The sequence below is a fragment of the Hetaerina americana genome, unplaced genomic scaffold (genome assembly GCF_022747635.1).
Source record: "Hetaerina americana unplaced genomic scaffold, ioHetAmer1.1.p SCAF_9, whole genome shotgun sequence".
In the NCBI taxonomy this organism is placed as follows: Eukaryota; Metazoa; Arthropoda; class Insecta; order Odonata; family Calopterygidae; genus Hetaerina; species Hetaerina americana.
In genome coordinates, this window is record NW_027287538.1 from 24001265 (window position 1) to 24023678 (window position 22414).

At 38.1% G+C, this 22414-nt stretch overlaps 1 protein-coding gene across 2 annotated transcripts in view; it reads left to right on the top strand.

Moving 5' to 3' along the window:
• Window positions 1–22414, top strand: part of serp (chitin deacetylase-like protein serp) — an 82852-nt gene that overhangs the window by 37590 nt on the left and 22848 nt on the right. The window contains exons 4-7 of one of the 2 annotated variants that reach the window (XM_071597715.1): window positions 8084–8183; window positions 9410–9752; window positions 12842–12871; window positions 13721–14136. In XM_071597715.1, the coding sequence (XP_071453816.1) occupies window positions 8084–8183; window positions 9410–9752; window positions 12842–12871; window positions 13721–14136 (889 nt within the window). The remainder of the gene's footprint in view (window positions 1–8083; window positions 8184–9409; window positions 9753–12841; window positions 12872–13720; window positions 14137–22414) is intronic. The other variant, XM_071597716.1, reaches the window with a different exon arrangement.

Consider the following 22414-nt stretch of genomic DNA (forward strand, 5'->3'; position numbering starts at 1 on the left):
TTAAGCATATTTGACATAATGGTGACTGCCATTCAGCTAAGCGTTCGTGTGGCTCTTACGGGCCATTTTTCAAATAGCTACTCCTTGAAATCTGCTTCATAGGAACATGTTAAATACTTCATTTGATTCCCCAATGTAAGCAAGTAAAATTGAATATTTTCTTAGTTTATTTTAAAATATGATATTTAGTAAATATTCTTTGAATGAATCTGTATTGCTTAATTAATATTCTTTCTCCCCAAAAAAATCTCTTCTTACCAAAAAATCAAATATTCACGTTTGAACTTACCAATTCCACTTAAATCTTTGTGAAGTCTTTTAAATTTTGACCTCTAAACCATTGAATTAGTTCAGTTGAAGTAGTTTCAGTTCCAACGAATCGTTAATCTTTCCTTACTACTAGAAAAACTACATAAATATAAATAGATTGGATGCAATTTTGACGCAAATAGAGATGTGATTCCTTTGGCTCAAAGTCAAAGCTGTTGCATGAAAATGACGTTTCCTATACTTTGGTCAAGGTGGAGTAGTAGTAGAGTCTGTACTCTACTACGAAACGGAATTTCAACCATCAGAATAAGTATAATGGTCACCGAAATCATATTCATGGGAAGAGCACTGTAGGGATAATGTACTATTAACAACCAATGATCATATGATCGAGTATTTCACTCTGATCTGATGTTTTATTTAATTCTCTTACTCTATTCCTTTTCGTCAAACTGTAGAGAATGAGAAAAAGCGGCATTGATTATTCGTAGTACCTACCTTCGCGGTCAGTTTTTGGAGATTCATCAAATGAATAGATGACGATTCATTCGTATGCGATTGATTAAAATCCAGACCTAAGGCAATTTGATTTTTTTACGACCATTCACGGGTTATGCAACTGTTACTGATAACAGTCATCAAACTTGGGCCCTATATGTAAATAAGGACTAAGTAAGTGATCCCTTTTGAATGAATTATCATTCGATTAAAATTCTACTGCCGTAAAATCTTGGGAGCTATTCGTACGAAGAAACTTGCTTGAGATCAAAAATTGTTTAATGTCGAAATAAATAGTAAGTAATCTTTCTGGAAGTCGGAGAGCAGAAGCTGTAACCTTACACAATCACCGAAAACCATGTTCACGTCATGCAAAACTTCTCAGAATATTACCATCTCCTCAATGATATTTTAATTTTTACCCAATTTTTACATTTTTAATCGGGAAAAAAGACAAATTGTTTTTAAAAATAATTCCATCGACTGTTTTAAATGATTTCTTTTTATCAAATATGTGAACATGGAAATAACACGTGAGATATCACGCAGCGAGATGTAAACCATTTGAAGATATTTCAAATTAGATCCATTGCACAATGTATCCGCAATGTATTGGATAGAAGTAGGTTATGATAATTGCAATGGGAGAGAGTGCTCTAAGTCGTACAGCTGCATGTGATTCATTTGGAACCTTTCATTTCATTTTAGCCTCCACATGAAGAGCCTCTGTCCTCTCCTCTCATTCCACTCTCCCCCTTACCCGATTTAATAGCTAGTTAAAACATTGTGAACGCGACAGCATTTTACCATTAATACAGGGAGGCTTTGATATATTTATCAATTCTATATTATGTGCCATCAAGGGTGTTGAATTTTGCGTAGAGGGCTAAAGAAAAGACGAGTAAATCTTATTAAAGGCTTGAAATGAAGTTGTAAGCGATGCCAGCCGTCACTAGAATTTCAGTTATAGATAGTTACCTCTTCGTCATTTTCCAGCACATAAATAAAATAAATCTTCACTGTCTCTCGTTAATAATAAAGGTTGTCCCTAAATAATAGCCATTCTATTTCTCCTCCCAACTGAGAAGTTTTTCTCCTTGAGAAAATTCTTTAGAATTCCGCCAGTGAGTGTATTAGTGTCGTTTCCTAACGGACACATCCAAAGATATATCCATTTACAAGAATGGCGAGGGTTATTGTTCTTTGAAGTGAGACACCTGTCTCACTTTCGAAGAATTCACCGTAAAAATTGGAACATTCTGGGTTAATTATCATTTTTCGAAAAAGCGGAAAGAGTAGTCTCTCAAGGATACTTTATGATACCACATTGTGAGACTCTAAAGAATGCAATAGACAAAGATATTTACCCATAAGCCACTTGCTGGTCGAAGGCCGTGTGAAATATCCGGATAGAATGTGTTTTTCTTGTGTCCTTCACGATGATTCATCTAGCTGTCATTCATTGTAACAGCAGTTAATTTAAGACTGTGCTCGCATTATGAAGCCCTGAATTGATTTAGAGATTAATGGGGTTTTGTATCTAGTTGACTCAAATGAATCATTCGTTACAGATGATTAAATGAGGAAATTCATTGCCAATATCCAATGATTTTTTATCAAAATGTGTATGGACAGACGTTTATGATATATTTTTCCACAGAAAGTGAACTTTTACGGCATAACATTTCAATTTCAGATATACTTCAAGTCGTTGAATTAAGTACTCTCTTTGCAATAGAATTATACAGTATTTCGCTCGCGGTAAAAACGGGAGTAATTCCAAATCATATATAGTATCTCATGTTTTATAGGGACCGTTATGATAGCCTTTAGGTGTCAATAAAATTCAAATTAAATCTACCTTTACTTAGGTAGGGTACCATTGAATGAATAGCTATGCTAAAGTAGGATAGAATGCATGTTTTTGTTATGCTCTGAGACTAGTCCCGTAGAGGAAACAACAAAAGGACACCATAAGAATTGATTGTATTCGAATTAAGAACATGAATGGACCATGAGATTTCAAATTAAATTTCTAAAATAACATATTGATATTAAGACATACTTCAATATTAAGGGAAACATTTTTCGACCAAAATATTAAACAATTTAATTTTAAAACTTGGCTCATCTCGAGATTTCCTAATGTTGTTTGGAATGAAATTCGATAACTGTGAAGCCGCCACAGTCGATGGCTTATTGAAGGTGATCATTCGGTGGGTCGGAAATAAGCAGATATTTCTGACGCACGCCAATAAATTCGAAAGTTGGTAATTTTTTTCTAAGCATTCTCGTGAAAATTGATATTCTCCAGTTCTGGCAAGTTTTCCGATATATATGTGCATCTACATTCTTCAAAATGAATGATAACTTACATAATTGAACTAATTAAGTGCATATTAATAATCGAGGTAGTCTATATATCACGTTCACAAAGTGTACCGTGAATTTTCAAATAACTAGCGAACGATTTCCCTAAGTATATGTTGAGTTATCGACAAACTTTCTGATGCACATAAGAAAAGTTTCTGATAACTTTATCAGAGCCTAGGAATTTACGATTTATTTTTATAATAGATTATTTGAAAGAAAATTTCTTGCGGCGTCGAAAGTGATATCATTTACATTCAAGAATCACCGAGCAAAGAAGAATAGGAAAGCAGCATCCACCACACAATTTGCATTTCCATCGTTATGGGGAACTGAGGACTTTTAAAACATTTCTTGGATCTTCTCCGTCGCTAGAGCCAACATTACACAACGGTGGAGACTCCATTTTATTACATGGTGCATAGCACGGGAACCCACCTAGTTAGTTTCACGCAAGAGCTCCGTCTCCTGCCCGGCGACGACGACGGTACCTATCCGCCTCGTCCTAGGGAAACGGCAAGGCCAAACGTGGCCGAGTCCCCCCCCCCCCAGCAATCCGGCTGGCATGGGGGGGAAGGAAGGGGGGAAAGTGAGCGGGTCGGAGAGAGAGGAAACGGAAGAAGGCTTCATAACGGTCTCCCTCCCAAACGGACTTTCGCCGCGCGGTTAGCGCTCTGTGACGAACCCGCCGGTCTAACTGTTCTGACCATCATCGGCCAGCCTCCTCCCTCCTACGTCCCCCTTTGCCAGAAACGGGACGGCCGTGGATATTAGTAGCAGTAGGCAGATTATACCCGGCTTCACACCTCCCTCTACCAGAACCATTTTGCTTTCACTTATTTCTCTCACTCTCACCTAGATTTACTCTCATGCGAATAGTGAGAGATGATGTTCCATTTGACGTCGTCTGTTTGTCGATTTGTATCGCATTGGAGATTGCGAACGAGGGATACTTGTATTTTTTTTCATTATTCAACGCGGAGCGAGCGGAGGCTTCCTCAATTTGCACGGCACACTTCGGGGAGCACTGGGAGTGAGTGGAACCAATTACACAAAGGCGAAGGGACGGTGTCTCCTTCCCGAGTCCTTAATTACCCCCCGGCAGACCGGAGTGCGAGGAAGCAGAAGGTTGTGTGGCAATTGAGTATCCTCGCAAATCTCTTCACTGCCTAGAAAGCGTTCATCTCGCCGTTTTCGCCATCCCCTATCGAGTAGGATCGGCATGCTCCAGTTCTCCCATTTGTTTTTGGTTTCTATAAAAGCTTCGCTAGCCTTCCGCAGAGGCATTTTTTTTGGTCTGCCCATGTCCATATAGCGTGACAAAAGAAGTGCAATTAGCTTTTAAAGATGGAACCCGATAGGTAATTATAAAAAAGGATAAAAATAATATCAATTTAGAAAAGTGTTTCGCTTAACTTATCAATCGGTAAATTGCCTACCCATCAGCGGTTATAGAAATCTAAGGCAAAATATTCTGCCCAGAGAATGTTATATTTTTATGCCTTGTTTGTTTTATGGCTCGATTCTGTGGGTCCTGCTCAATTAATTATATAAAAAAGATGAGGCTTAATATCCTAAGTAAAGGTATTCATTATTTTTAAATTTGTCGGCATGATGCACGATTTCGTTAAAAAAAGAAGCAAAGAACGAAGCGAAAGAAAGTAAATTAAGAAGACTTTAACCCTAATTCATATGGCGAAATAAGAATCCCAAATATTGCCAGGACAATTAGAAAAAATCTGTAGTTTCATTTCATAAAATTTTGCTGAGGGAAAATTGCTTAATGCATGTCGGTCCTTTCATTTTCGTTTATTTTATCAATGGTAATTAATGAGACATTTTCCGAAAATTTTAAGCTCTATGTAAAGTTTTCGTGGTAAATTATAACTTTCAGCAGAAATACCTAGAAGTAATTTCAACATTGATCCTATGGGCTCATGTGTTTATTTTTATTTGATCAAATATTGGTGCCCTCTCATTATTGTACAATGTACGTATCCCATTCGGTAGTATGTTCTGTAATATGGTTGATAAAATATGCCGGAGCTAAGTCTAGGAATAAACGAGGAATATAAATCTGCTATCTGTACAGGAACACCCTCTATATACTATTGGACAGTATCCCGTTCTCCCATATCTGATTTTTGACGACCATATAACTATTGACCCAAAGCATTTCCTCCGGAAGTCAGTGAACAACAGCAAATATGGTTATAGGCGATAAACCGAGCGATTACCACGCGTCGATCATCGTCAAGGATAGATATTTAATTCGTGGAACCAATTTGTTTACGCTGCGTTCAAAACATCCTGTATTTCTTAAGTTTCTAACAAAAAATCAAAATATGTCCTTTATTTATATTTAATACTCCCTACATTAACACTTTGAATAGGTTTACATATTAGTCCAGAAATAAAACTTGATTTTTGACTATGCATTATTTTTTTGAGAATACCCATCGATTTCAGTAAATATATAGAGCGAGGCTGGATTCCAATCTTTCACCAAATTCTAACACTTCAATAGGCATCTATTGATGGGATTAAGAAGATGTTGGTAAATTGTTTTCCTTCAAGGAGAGAAAAGAATATTGTTATATTTTAATCAAATGGGACCATACATACATTTAGATAATTGTACTAATATACACCGCTATTCGTATTCACGACCTATGCGAATTATTTGAATGAGAGGTATGTTATAATAATTAACGAATGAATTTTCAATTCACCGCACGGCAGAGAGTGGCTGAAATCTGCATTCTTGGGAGCATTCCCGGTCTTGCTATCCTGGAATATTTCGGGCAAATTTTATCTATGATATTATATTTTGTGTTACATCCCTGACAATATTAAATGAGCATCATCGTTAGGACAGGGTAGACCATATAAGCGAGAACATTGCACGTCAGGTCGTACCCGAATTAGCAATCACAAGTGGGTACTGCGTGAAATGGCTTCCATACCCACCCGCAAAGAAATAGAAGTAAATAAGAATTTCAGCAAAGTCAGGTTAATATACCGTACTTACGTGGGCAAAACTTCCATTATAAAACAGTCATCAAGGCATGTTAAATATGCTTTTAAATACTTGTCTTGTGGATGTTAGAAGTTATTATTCGGGCATTAAAGGCAAAAGATATATCGGGAATTAGACTCAGCAAAGTCGAAATTTGAGATACGTCGGGGGAATATGCAGAACCATAACACGGAAATATGCAAATAACAATCCCATGTACTCTTTCGCTAATTCGACTAATTAGCTGAAACAGTTTGGCATCAAAGAAACGTGACCCGTGACTTGTAATGCAGTTGGGTTTACATTTCAGTGTTTTTGCACTGAGTAATTTTAAAAGTTCATAAAAAACACAATGGAACTGAAAAATTATTATAATCGTCCACAAATAAATAATTAGGATATACTTTTTCTCGTCATGACCACAACGCGAAGCCCTCCAAAACCGTGAACTCGGAAGAGGAAGAATAAAAAACAGACTTCCAAGGAAAAAGATTTTCTGGTCCAAAAATTCGTGGGTGACCGCATTCGATAGCACTTGCTCTGAGTAATCACGGTGAGATTCATCGGAGAAATTCGGTCGTTATAAACCGAAAATGGAAGAGCGGAAAACTGGGTTTTGAACCATCTCCGTGATGTGGAAAAATGAAGTCAAGGATTTAAAATGAAAAGATATCCTGTCAATCGTATCAAAATTTTCAGATTTGTGAATAGCTAGTCACGGGAATGCTCCCCCGAGAATTCGATCAATTAAGACACGATTGGAGAGTAATGATCGGATCTCACGTTATGGGGCACCAAACGTGGCCAAGAGCATGAATCCCCAAGCGGCATCGAAGGGAAGCAGCATTGAGCGACAATATTTTTCCATTGCTCTTAGCCACAGACAACGAAATTTCAGCACGGCTGTTCACTCATTAAATACCAGTGCCTGCTAGATATCTCCATCCCCCCAGAAATCAGTTATCTGAGCTGTCGCTATTAGCATCGAATTTTAAGTCTACTCTAACTTTTGACGGCCGAGAAAATTGATAAATTCGGATGTATTCTCCGCACATCTGGTTGACATTGGCGGGTTTTTGCCCCCTTTATAAAAAAAATAAATTCACTACTACACTCTAGAACCAAGGGAACAGTTGGAGCAGGGATTTTATAAAGGCAATCCGGCTCCGAAGAAGGCGAAGACGGTGAAATCGACCGACAAAGGGTGGCCACGGATCTTTTGGTATGAACATCATCATCTACGTCGACTACATGCAAAAAGGATAAACGACAAATGGAAAGTATTATGCATCGCCACTGCACTGATTGAGTGAAGAAATCATTTCAAAAACCGTGTGGCAAAGTAAATATTCTCTTCCATCAGGACAATCCGCGGTTGCACACCTTTGCAGTTTCGATGGCGAAAATTATGAAATTCAAATTATTACAACAACCACCGTATTCACCAGATTAGAATCAACCACCGTATTCACCCCCCCCCCCCCAGTGAATTTTGTTTTTACAAACTTGAAAATATGTCCCGACGGGAAACAATTCACGTCGAACAAGAAGGTCATCTCCAACAAAAATGCCTTATTTGAGGACTTTCCTTACTTTTAAGGCGACTTATAAAAGTTGGAGAAACGTTGGGAAGTGCGTCGAACTAAAAGGAGATTATGTTGAAAAATGAATAAATCTACACAAAATAATTTGTTTTTCTATATTTTGCCACGAACTTATGGAACGACCCACGGATACATATTTCTTATGGCTCATTATATCACATTGTAAGGTAGATGCATCCTGCCCAAGCGAAATTATATTTGTTGTCCCTCTTTCCCTGATGAATCCTAAATTTTATTGCTTTAAAACTGTATCATTGGCGCACTGCGCAATATTTCGACAAGGATGCCCTTATGAAAATGTTTCCGTCTTTTTGTCTTTCAGGATGGATTCCTTGCTTGCGGAGACGGAGCTTGTATCGAGAGGGGGCTCTTCTGTAACGGAGAGAAGGACTGTAACGATGGGTCCGACGAGAACACCTGCGGTAAGTTAAATAATCAGTGTGCTCCGACAGACCATTTTGAAGATTCCAAGTCTCTTTGTCTTTATTTGAATTTGAGGAAGTGAATGTAATTCACGCGGATGAGTACAAAAGCAACAAAATGCAAGCCTAGACATTTTCGTAATTAATTAAAATTCTCGGAAGAACAAAGCACCTTAAATACTCGGTAAAAATAGGTTTGTCGTTAATGTGGAAATGAATCGTTCCAACTCCGATAAAACTAAGACATTTATTTTCTTCCGGAAATATCGATTGATTCAAGCGTAAATAACTAGGTCAAGCCATCTTGAATCTGGATCTTGCTCCGTAAGTTTAGAATTTAGTAGACAAGAGCTTATGGTTATTACTTCCTACCGCACGATATAAAATATTTTTCGCCATTTTAAAACATTCTTTTCCCTAACTATTCCGTTTTTATTCATGCACAGCAAAATGATCATTCAAAGAGAATCATTCTAAAGCTATTGCACCGAAAAAGTTTTCTCATTAATATTTTCGTCATTTTCATATAAAATAAAATGAGCTTTATTTGACATTTCGATTTGCGCATGTGTGTTATTAAAATGATATCTAAGGAAAGACATTCACAAAAAGTACCAATTTTCAAGAAACTCATAACATCCATGAAATGAATCGTATACATTCAAGTCAAATATTGATGATAAAACAGTGTCTTACCATTTTAGTTTTAAAAGAAATTTGACATTGAAAAAGCCAAGATTTTAGGGATCCCATGCTAGTGGAGGACTAATACAAGAATAATAATGCATTAATAATGGCGCGGAAATACGATCACTTCTCACTAAACACTGACAGCATGTTTGCGATTATATAAGAGTTCTTATAATGTAAAAGTAACAGCACCTACCGAAATGCAATAGTATTAATGAATTTGTATGGGAGAAACTGCAGAATAATCATAATTTCAAAAGTTGGCGCTTCAAAAATAATCCAAAATAAGGATCATAGCACGTGTTAAAAATTATTAAGAATAAGAGAGAACTTAAAAACTGAATAAACTGTTCACTGACTTCATATCTGTATGCGAAACACTCATGAATTACATTAATGTCATCACCCGTCGCTGGTACATGAACTAAGGTGATAGATTTGAATCTAGCAGTACCGATCCAACCTCCTTATGTCCTCCCGGACCTTCTAACGTTTTTTCTGCCCCCCCTCCCCCTCATCTTTGTCCTCGACTGCAGATATCGACAACGACCCCAACAGGGCACCACCCTGCGACCCCTCCGTTTGCGTCCTCCCCGACTGCTTCTGCTCGGAGGATGGCACAGCGGTGCCCGGGGACCTGCCCTCCAAGGACGTGCCCCAAATGATCACCATCACCTTCGACGATGCCATCAACAATAACAACATCGAACTGTACCAGGAGATGTTCGGCGGTGGCGTCAACGGCCAGGGCAAGAGGAGGAAGAACCCCAACGGCTGCGACATCAAGGCCACCTTCTTCGTCTCGCACAAGTACACCAACTACTCTGCCGTTCAGGAAACTCACCGCAAGGGACACGAAATCGCAGTCCACTCCATCACGTAAGTTTAAATCTATGTGGTAATCTAAATATGCTTCCATTTATTTTCGCTTGCTTTATTTTTTTGTTTTTTTGAATGTCTTGTTGTTCCATTTTAAAATGTTGTGTGTGATAAAGAGGGGAAGACAAGCGGAGAAGTGTGTGAAAATACGGTGAGGGGAGGTGGGAGATTGGGAAGGGGAAGTTCAAAATGAAACAGAAGAGATCCATGATGAAAACTAACTCGAGAAATCAGAGAATTCGAACCTGTATATAGGTATGAGTATAATCGAAAAAGACTGACGGGGAGAATGTGAATTTTTAAGGCATGAGACTGGATACATATCTTAAGGAAGCGTTAAGTAGGCGTTAGCGTGGGAGGAAAGTTGTTTCGTTTTAATACTTCAGAACATCTTAGATGTGATTTTCTTTGTTGAAACGGTCGCAGTTCTACCGCTCCTTTGTCGTATACATGTAATTCCGACAATTGGGAGGGGAAAAATTTCAAAAATAGTTTCACGTATCACTTCAATGTCCACACATTGAAGTGAAACTGGTGAAAGTATTGAATTCATTGACTTAAAATGAATGTGTACTCTTTACTTATCTCTGTCTCACGCTCGCGCGATTAAAAAATTTCCTACGCGACAAGTTGTCGGTAAGGTGTTGAAAACATTCATATATGAGGTGCACATTTGTGTAATTGATCGATGGTCATCTCAGTTCAATCGACGACCAGTCAAAGATTTCATTTTAATTTCAAGTTCAGCACGATATTCATAGCTAGTTGTTTAGTAAATGCTAGATTTTTTTCACTTACTTGAATCTTATTACTAATTTACGCATTCTTAAAAAATTAGCTAAATTTAAATTTATTAGAAGTAAATGTATTTTACCTTTCAGCATCAGGAACCGAAAAAATACTTCCCGAATTATTCTGGAGCCCTGATCAGATATGTTAAATGTTCACTTCTGTATTACGTACATTGCAACAAACGAAAAGGAAGTTGCTAATATCTATAAGTTACATTCAGAAATGTCGCGTTTCTCATCACGATTTCACAGCACAGATTTGGGACGACTCGAACACCTTTACTTAACTTTCATCAATTTAGTTATGTAATAATATGACGAATTATTCCAGGCATTAGTTTCCAATTAATTAAGCAGGACAACTTCCTTCCGTAAATATTGACTACTTTACCCGGAAAATAATTTGGTGCGATTACTTTTGGAAATATTGTCCAAGAAACTTTCAACGGTCTCAATCCTGAAAACTGGTCACGCGTGACGTTCATGCCCTATTACATTTCTTTTCATTTGATGCTGGACTCGAAAATAGACACCAATAATTTCCATAAGGATTGTTTTTTTCATGAATATTATACCCATTAAGTTAATACTAGGAGATACTTGAATTTTCCTTTGTGTCAGAGAGAATCATTGGCACAACGTGACGCTTTCCAGAAGGAATATTTTTTCCAGCGATAATAGGAATCTTATAAATTCTTTTATTTAAGTCCTCAGTGATACACAGTGATTTTTGAGGCAATGAATGTACGTTAAGTTTTAATTACGTGACCTAAAATTGTTTTTCATTTCAGCGTCCTTATGAGACGTAAGGACAAACTATAGCAAAAAAATTCCTTTTTTTTCTTTCGTCTCTCAATATATGGCCTATATACCGCCGTAAATGTCAAAACGCAAGACAAGAGCTTCATGCCACAAAGACGCAAGTGCCTCATCTTAACAAGAGATGACTAGACCACTCGTGATTACGATTTTCTCACTAGATTGTTTCGAACTCTAGGCTTCGTTGACTTTCACCATTAATGCGATCGGCTTAAAATAAGACGGAGCCGAGGACGACACATTACTGGCTTTCAAAAATTCAATTGTACATTTCTGGAGTATTTCTGAAAAACGTAGTTTTACAATCTTTTAGGGGAAGTTGCTATTTGGGAAAGTAACATTTTTATGTCATAAGCACTTATCAAAATAGCCATCAATTCTTAGTACGGAGACTTCAATTGTTTTTCCCACTCAATTTGCCAATAAGTACTTCGATGGTTTTATACGTATCGCTTCAAACAACTGATTCTCATGACGTCTCAATCTACACCATTACATCGAAGGAGGTAACCGAGGCTTAAAGGTTTATAGACTCAAAGGTTACCTACCCAAGTACTACTCTGCTTGTTTTCTCAACGAATTTTATCCAGTTGCATACGTTGTATTTTAATGTTTTAAGTGGATTCAAAAGCCAATTTCTTCTACACTGTCACCTAATTGAATCCCAATTTCGAAAATGTTTTGGAGGGAATGTCAAAATCCTCTCCCGTTCTTTTTATTGGCTAACAACTTTCTTCTCCGTGACATTAACATCACTCATTGCTTGATGTGCTCTATACCCACTTTGAACTTTCCCAGCGTTTATTATCGCCATTAAATCTTCCATGTGTCTTCAGGAGGTTATTTTGCCTCACTTTATCCCTAAATGTATTTGTGTCTTCTTCATACTGTTTTAACTGAATTCATTCTTCATCTAATCTTCCCTGGACGTATTTATTGGAGATCGGCTCGGTACACTTAATCTTCCGCATTCTTCTGGAACACTTGGTTGCCAATTTCTTCCAGCCTTCTGTCTTTTCTGCCGCTGTTACTGTTCCTGCCCGACTACCATAGAAAATTAGGATCCAGATAAATGTTTTAAAGATAGGGTTATATACCATAGAGTTAAGAATATATTTGATAGCTCACGATGAAATGGTGAACTGATTTAATATTTTTGAAATAGTTTCGGGACATGGTCTGCGGATGATTTGTCAGTCAAAGTAAACAAGAAACCATCTATTATCGATTAAGGATGAACATTTGTATTTGACAGTTTAATTCTCTTTTATGAAATGTTCATTTGTTATATGGAAATCGATGGTATTTCTGTCAATTTGGACGTTAATGTCATCCGCAGGCCAGTACCTTGGACTAGTTCAAAGAGCTTTTATAGTTATAAAGTTTTACGTGAGTTCTCATTATATTTTTTTTCTTTATGGTTATATATTCACTAAAAATCATTTTATATTGTAACACGAATGAATATCTAATCTACAGGAAGGGACCCAAGAACACCGTCGAGACCACGTAAGTTTGGATCATTCTGGATGGAGGATTGTGCTTTTTTTTACAGAAAATGTATACTCAGGGAAATGAATTCCTCTTTAGCTAAACTGAGACTAAATTTTCGAAAATACCACTATTCTATATTGATCAGGTATACCCAAAGGCGTATCGTATTATGCATCGCATGGTCTGGGACTAGGAATAGTAGTTTTGTGGGAAGATATTTTTTTTAATATTTTCAGCCTCCCTGAAAGAAATATCTGACGGACGTTCTTTGAAATTCATTTGACCTTTATCTTATTAGGTATAGTAAATCTAAATGCGCGCAATCTAGAAACTTACTGGCGTTGACTACAGGGATAAACCGTCATTGAGAAAAAATAAATGTAGGTGGGTTATAATCTATAATCTTGAGTTATTTTATAGAGTATACCTGAGCGACGCAGAAGCTTTACACGTCAAAAATAGACAATGTCGGCAAACAATAAACTTTAATTCTTTTGCACGCAGATATTAAAGTTTACTCTATTAATGCCGAGGTTATATTCGCCATTAGACCTTTATTCGGGCCAAATATTTCGTTGATACTGTTCGTGTATTCAGAGCCTCTGAGGCTAATATTGGGGCAGTAAATAGTTACGTTGGTAGGGGGAATACAAAATTGGTGGATATCTAGGGGTAGTAGTGGGTGGGTATCAAAACACGTCAACGGAGGAAGTCAATCCGCAGATTTACTTCGTTTACGAAAGCATGGAATTTCTAAGGTTGCGGAGTTATGATCAATTCGTTTGACAAAAAAAAATTAATAGTGTAGTTCTTGGTGGACGCTCTTCACTCCATTGTGCTACGTCATCTTCTCCACCCGCCCAGGCACAACGACGACGAACAGTTCTGGTCAAACGCCACCGTGGACGACTGGGCAAAGGAAATGGCCGGCATGAGGATAATCGTTGAAAAATACGCCAACCTGACTGACAACAGCGTCGTGGGAGTTCGAGCCCCGTACCTCCGAGTAGGAGGCAACAACCAGTTCACCATGATGGAGGAACAGGCCTTCCTCTACGACTCCACCATCACTGCCCCTCTCTCCGACCCTCCCCTCTGGCCCTACACCATGTACTTCCGCATGCCCCACCGCTGTCACGGAAACCTTCAGAACTGCCCTACTCGATCCCATGCCGTTTGGGAAATGGTCATGAACGAGCTGGACAGGAGGGAAGACCCTGCCTTCGATGAATACCTCCCAGGGTGCGCCATGGTGGACTCCTGCTCTAACATCTTGACCGGTAAGGACTTTTACGTTTTCCTCTCATTTTTATTCCAGTGTAATTTCTGTTTTACATCAAGTAAGTACCCATCGTGTTTGGTGATTACCGCTTGACGTTCGGTCTACCCCTTCCATATGTTTCCTTTCCAATACTCACACGGAAATCCAAGGTGACGGATGAGGTAAAAGATGTAGGATTAAACTTGCTTAAGATGTTTTTGGCTTTGAAAGTCTTGACTAGTACACGGATTTCGGTTAACACGATTGCAAACAGTGAAATGCGATGCGAGAGCCATAGAGTTTACGGGGGCTGTCATCAGATTTCTACTTCTAGGATCTATTCTGAGCAACCATTCAGTGTTCTTTTGTTGATTAAATCTTTCAGATTAAATCCCTTGCATAAATTAGGAATGCATCTGTTTGGTGACGATGTTGAAAATGCAACTTAACCCCCAACATAATAAGATAGGAGACATCTTGAAAATGAAATTAGAGAGATAAAGTCTAAAACAGATAGATTCAAGATATCAGTTTTTCTGCTAGCGATAGTGGATCAGAATAACGTTGTCCGACCGCGCTAGAGGGGAAAGTATTTTGAATCAGAAGTGGTCTGATGTGTAATTATCCCCTTAGCGGCGGCTTGCAGGGTACTATGTAATTTAATGCAACGTTTATTTAATCTAATATCTGTGTCCCCAGAATAGTATTTTCTATTAAATGAAAATCTATCCTTACACTTATTAGCCGGATTTTTTAAAACTCATCGGCAAGCCAGGAGAAGAAAAACCTCAATAAAATCATAAATGTTTTCTTGCCCTCACGGCGTGGTTCTCTTTCCTTTAATTGGCAATTTACGGAGAAGTAGGATGCTAAGAACTTGAAGAAAAATCTTTTTTATCGAAACAAATATGAGCAACTTCAATTGTCTTCATTCATAAGACAGTCAGTTGGAAAATGAATTCAGGGAAATTGAAATCCCCGCTGGGTTATGACGTAATGAAAATTATTCTCGCACTCCTAACTCGCACCACTAACGGCGACCATTAAGGAAAACACGCGGATTTTCTGATCCCGTTATAGCTCAGATTATTTTATGGCTATGAAGGCAAAGATAAAATCAGAAATCTTGAGTGTTTACTCAGTCTCCACTTAGTTACCTTAAAGCTCCTACATTGGTGTGGACTGAATAGCCAACGAGAGATATTATTCTCCCGTGCCACAAATAGCCCTTAGGTCATCATATTTGCCACGGAATATCGTATTGCGAAATAATTGCCGCCACATTTCTAACTTTATGCGCAGATTCATACTACAGTTTACAGGAAATAACTTTGAAATCTTTAAAACTGTTTTTTAAAGTTAGTGAGTCATAGTAGCTAAAAGAAATGGAACTAAATAACGTCTTTAGAAAAGAAAATACTTTTTTATTTGACAAAAATTTCACTCTTAAAAAGGTTTTGAGAAAAGCGGTTAAAAAAAAATTAATTCAAGGTAAAAAAAAGTCAGGATTTGAGGTTTCGAGTTATGAGTGATTTTCTATTGTTAATAAAGGGATATAAATTAAAGGACGAAAGGTAAATGCATAAGTTAATATTAACAAATAATCTGAAACGTACTTACACTCTGATTTTAAACTATTTTTATTCAAAAACAATTTTAGTATTCACAAATTGAAAACGATTTATTTCGAAAGACCTTTAAAATCCCAATCATGTCCTTTTAGCAACAAAGAACATTTGTCTTGAAATTTAATTTAAGCTTTTGCCAACCAACTCCGGGGCGTAAAAAATAGCTGAATCGCAGTGAGCGAGGTTATTTCCGGAAATACGAGAAGAAGAATGAAAATATTTTTCGTGTCGTGAACCGACTTGCTCCTTCTTTGGAAAAACCTATGGATATAAAATCGCCAATAACATTTCTTTTGCTTATCGAAATTGCTTTAAAATTTATGGATGTAATGGTTGTTTCAAAATCATTCCCAGATATAAGTAGCGAGAAAAATGTGTGCTCAATGCGTTTTGGTATCACTCGGACCATAGGCATCAATTCTTATTGAATGAGGTATTTTGAAAATTATTACGGAAAAATAGAAGGTAAGGCTATCCTAAGATATTTGCCGCAAAAAAAGTAACTCAGGAAACGACAATCATGACCGCAGCGTGTTGTGCGAGAGTTGATTTTTTCTAAACATATTGAGCAAAAATATATTGGAGATTGAAAAGATTACGAATCCTTAGCCAATGTGGTGCGGAACATGAAATATTTAATTACGCGAGATTATCGAAGTACCCCACAGGCACTGAGAAAGGAAAAGAGAAATCGAGATGGTTTTTCTTTATTTATAGTTTTATATAACATTCGTTTTGTTTTTCTACTGGATTCAATATTTCTTAAATATTTTGATTGTCTAGGGAATATGTAAGAAATTGTAAGCATGGGAGCAACTGAATGATGCAAACTCTCAAGACAAAAGCAGTGAAGGAAAACGAATGTTTATTGTAATTCATTCCTAATTGCAATTCTCACTTAGTTTTCCGAACTCTTCCACCGTTTCCTGTCTGTGTATCGCCTATTCACCAACAATTTTCATTAACATTTACTTCTTCAGAACCAAAATTGACGATGAAAATTATTATATCCAACAATAAAATAATCAATTTGAATACTCTCTCCCCACGAGATCTTTTTAGTTTGAAAACAAATATATTGTGCCTCTATTAAAAGTGAGTCTCAAAGCGCGGATCGAACAGAAAGTAAATCGAAGCAGGTTTTCATCTAAAATTGCGATACCCATTGGTCATTGGTGAAAGTGAGATTCCAATCAGTACGTTGATTAATTGTTTGGAAAGTAATAACTATAACATTCGTGTCGAATAGCATATGGAACTATTCTTGCTGGGTTTTGAAAAAATAACCTCTCAGTTGAGATCACTGTTTTGATGTCAGGCAATGCGAAGCAATACGTAGTAATCACGACCGGCGTCCTAATAGTTTCATGCTGGTTTCAACTTTTGAACGCCCTCAGAAAAAAATGCTCACTTTCACCCGCCAAATTCGGAGATATCGTGCTCTCTGCGCAGAGCGCAAGGAGTGCTGCTTGCAGATTTGCCCGACAGCACTGAATGAACACTCATTAACTCCTGGTTAAATTGAAATTTCAATTTAGATAGCAAATATCTTCGGCGCTCACGGTCTGTTTGACGAGCGAGGGATAACGTTTCCAACATCATCCTTCGTTTCTCCTTTGAAATCCGTTTGGGGTACATTTCCCTTTGGATTTGAAGAAAACTTGCGTATTTTGGATTCAATTTAAATGTATATATAGCATATGTCACATTAAAATGTAATTCAAATTTTAAGGGCACTTATGCACCCTAATTAATCCTTGGTATATTAGTTAAATATGTTTGACATATTAAATTGGCAACACGTTAAATAGCCGTCATCATTCATTTCAATTCGCTTTCCTATGGACTGGATCTAATAAAGAAACGCGTGGTGATTTTCCACGATAGTCATCAGCCAAAAATCATTCGTATTTCATAAATAAATCCTTAGCATCATCAAGAAACAGAACCTAACCGCGAAAGAGGATGGCAGAGTGACAGCCTTTGGATTGAGGACTGAAGTGTGAGGCTTGATTACACAGAAACTAATGGCACTGCCACTCATTGAGACCATAGCCAACGCTGTACCATGCCTCTCATCCCTCCCTGGCGTCTTAAGGAAGAATAAAATGAGAGCCGCGGCCTATTTATCCCGCGTTAATATCTGGACCAAAATCCACATCGATCAAGTTCAACGGTCTGGAGAAATTCATAGGAGGTAGATGAAGATTTGACATCTGGAAACTAGAGACACAATTGAATAACTATTCAGTTATTTATGAATCTTTGTGCCGCGTTCGGTAGCGTCAGAATTCAGTCGAATAAAATAGTAGCGTCTCTTCTACCATTAGTGATGAGAATAATAATAATGCATCCAGAATCTCGACAGTAAAATTTAACCTTTCTTTCAAATATAAAGAAAAACCTAAGGAGTAAACACGAGATGCACTATCGACGAAATCGTAATCAACCTCAATTTAGTATTTCGCCACCGTAATATTTAAATGTTTTCTTATAATGCGACATGATCTGTCTATGGTGTTCATTTCAAAGTGGCCTTACACATCTTGTATATTTTTTTGTCGCTTTTATCAAGCTCGGATAGCAGATTCTTTGTCTAAATCTTACAATTAGATAGTCGACGTAAAATGAGATCTTGTGGACACCTTTTCTTAAGATAACAAAGGTACGCGCTTGAGCACCGCTACGAAAACTTCCCAAAAGATCTCTATGTGCAGATCTACACCAAAGGACCCACAAAGTTTCGGGAATAGAGTGCAAATACACCTTCCCGTGGTCCACGCCGCACTCAATATCGCCGGGTTCCCCCTAGCCCTACGGGCCCTGAGTTCAATTTCAAGGACGAGGAAGATTCTTAATAAAATCTTCCCTTTCCGGCAAGTCGACACATTAAAACGGTCGGTACCACACGTTGGTAACTGTATAAATGGGAGAGGTCGTGCCGTGGGAGTTTCATTACGTCGTTCCGTCATCGCCTTGAAGGAGAGAGAGAGACCCACCCCTTTTCATTCCCCCACCCCTTCGATAAAGTGCTCTTATTCTCCGAGGCGGAAGGTCGACCGGGGAAGTGGATCTCCGGAGACCTCATTCTGTGGACCAGAATATGTGACCCTCAGGTAGTCAGCGGTGGAGTGCGAACTGCCACCTTAGAAGGGAGTGAGGGAGAGGACTGAGGAGGAGAGGGAGTAGATTTCCTTGGCAAACGTTTCGCCTCTCCCGAGGATTGAGCGCTAATCCTAAACTCTCTCGGGAGACTGCAGTCCCTCGGCTCTAGGTTGAAGTGCGCTTGCGTGGATGCGTGCGCGAAGGTCGCTAGACCAATCGGGGGTTAGGATTCTTCGTCTTGGTTCAACAGGCGGGAGCGGGCGAGTAGGAAAAGATATTTTTTTCAACTTTCGCCGCGTGCGAGATAAAAAGTCGCTCGCGAATCGCATTTACCGGTGTGACTGCGAGGAGGCAGTCATTGAAATCAAGCGCAATACCTTAGAAACCCTTGATGTGGTGATGCACCGAACAATACAGGTAAATGTCACATATTACGGATGAATGGATGAGCGTAATAACTTTGGGTTTAGAGCTATCAGTTACGGACGAAGGGGTCTTATGTTCAAGTTCCGGGTGATTCCTATGGACAACCCCATCCATAAATCCAGGTGGTGCCATTTTTTTGATGCTGGCATACTTTCGCGGAAACCCGATTTGTGGCACAGGGACTGTGCCGCAAATCTCCCTTTCCCAATTGACATTTGTCGATGATATACGCGTTATAGGACTTAGTTCAGAGTGAACTCTACCTTTACTTTTCATAATCAACTTGATGATGTATGATCCTCCACTTTTGACCCTTAAGTGTCCATTTACCACTGTTTTAGGTATTTATCAAGTGATTTTTTGTTTTATTTTCTCCCTCGGTGTGAATTCGGTCGTCAATTCAGCATACTAAAATGAAATATTTGTCTATGGAAGAAGACCGATAATGTCCTCTGGAGATAAGTGATTCGGGAATTCTCGCCGATGGTAGTGCATACTACGGATGAATAAAAACTCAACTCGAACGGCGGTTATACCCTTCGGAGTCGACAAGACAAATTAGCTCCCCTACAGTAATATTTTTATGGAAAACTCTACAATGAAGACCAAAGGCCCAAATCCTAACTATTTACATTGAACCACACTTTCAATTGGTTTTGCAATTTGTTTTCCCAATTATCACTCATGGAGAAATGTTTCTTTTTTAAATCCACACATTTCCAACGCTCTCTTGAAAAGCAACCATAATGCTTCGTCATTCGGCGTCTCATATATGTGCATAAATTTACTCATAAGATGATGTTTACTGTGTGGCCACTGCAACCGTTTGTTTACCATATTTGTCTCGCCTCACCGAGCTCAGCAAAATCAACAGACTTGTATGGCAGATGGCATGGGATAGATTCAGGGCCGAGAGCTCACGCTGAAATGGCTGAGTTTCGCTCCTATAATAAAAGCGATTATCGCTTATGGGAAACCAATTCGGAGCTCATGTCCCTCTGAGCGTATAAGTTGAAATTTGATCAGAAACCAAATAGCTCATTAAGGAACTCCGTCGCTTCGTGGTTTAAAAATATTAATCGAATATTATATAAACTCATCGTAGGAGAGATTCTTGACCAACAAACTCGTTTCCTTCCTTTTTTTAAGCACTCTAAACGTATTAATTGCGCCGAGGTGCGTTTATTAATTGCATCCCGCAGGGATGAGCCTAACCCACTTCTAATAATAATAAACTGGCGCTTAATTTGGGATATCCATGCCTTGAGCGGCCGACGAGACGGACAAATTTATTTTTTTTAAATAAAAGAACGTCACCGGGAAAGACTCGTATGGATAAGTTTTCTCCCGATGGCTCATGCTTTTATTAGTTGTTTTTTTTTGCATGTAGGCCATAAGTCCGTCTCGTTAAAAATGCCGGGGACTAGGCGTAGGAGCGCGTGAAGCGAATGGATTTCTCTCGAGAGGGTAGGGGTGAGAGTTTGACCCAAAATGAAACCCCTCCAACCACCGAACAGCGCACCCTTCCTCTCTCTCTCACCCCCCCCCCCCATAAACCCCCCGAGAGACAGACACACACACTCTCACCCCTCTGTGGCGAGCGATTGCTTCCAGCAGGTTACCTGCGGGGCATTACCACTAGACTACGTTCACCTCCTTCCCCACAGGAAAATAACGCGAGATGTTACAATTTTGATGCGGGTCAGCGACTAAATAATAATCGATGAAAGTAGTCTAATTCGTTCGGCCTATTTTTCTTTGACTCGATAACCTTTCCCAAACGGAGATAGATGAGAACTTTCTACGCCGAATCGTACATCTTCAAGCTCCGGCGAGTGGTCTCTCGATGTTTTAAGTTTTCCAACGGAAGTGTAACGTGCATATCGTGTATTGAAAAAAATTAGCCCAAAAAATTATCTCGAGTAACTGCAATTTGATAGCATAGGTCTTAATGTTTCCTTAGAGTAGAGCTACGAAATTATGAAGTTAATGGAAGAAGGTATAGACCATAAATATTTTAATTGAATACGTAGGAAAACCAGGATATGGTCTAAAACCAAACTTTAATGTAGTAACAATACAATAAAATGAATGGTGTGATCCAGAAAATCTCCAAGAAACAAATTGAATAGTTTTAGGTGTGATGTTGTGGTGTGGAGTTATAGGTGTGATAATTATCTAGTGTAAAATTGTTACTATCTGTTTTTTATTAAATCTTCAAGGATTTTCAAGACAGAAAATAGGGATAAAAATGCAAATACCACGTGAGTCCTTGTATATTAAATAGAATGAGCAATCAGAATCCCTTCTCCTCTACATATTATCCGAAAGTATTGAGCTCCCACAGAGCTTTGTGCTCTTTACTTTTTTCTTGTCTTTATTGTATAAAGATATATTTATTGATAGGATTCGATAATATTCTAACCAGCCTTAAGGCTGTTTGAAAAATATCTTTTTTAAAAAGCGCAAAATAGTCGTGATCCCCGGAGTTTTGCCAATACCTATCATCAATTCACATTTTCTTACATTAAGCATTTAAATGTAAATTATTGAATTTAATAGTCAACAATTATATTTTTAACGTTGCTTTATTGAGATTTGAATTGCATTTGACACAACCACGAGACACTATATATGTTTTTGGTTATGCATGTGAACCAAGGATGTCTAACTTTCTGGATTTTCTGACCCACTCTAACAGAAGACTAGTTGTCTTAGGGCAAGTAAAAAAAATAAAAAATGCCAGCAATATCTGATGCCAAAAGAAATATACGTTCATACGTATCATCATATCCGCTCTTACATTAGTAAGATTGCAGTAGTTACTTTTTTTTAGATTTAGGTGTTTGATCGAAATACCTGTTCGCGATACCTGATGAAGAATATGTATATATACCTAAATAGTACAATTTCATTATTAATAAAAATATATTAGCTTAATACTAAAGGAAGAAATAGTATCATAAAACAAAGGCAATATTGGAAACTATTTGAAACACTCATCGCATCGACATCTGGTTCGAAGGAGACCGCCACAATTCTCAGTGAACTTTCAAAATGTTCATCAGTCGTGTGACTTAATAGTACTTAAGTTTAATTTTTGTGCATTAACTCTATTACAATGGCAGAAATACTTAA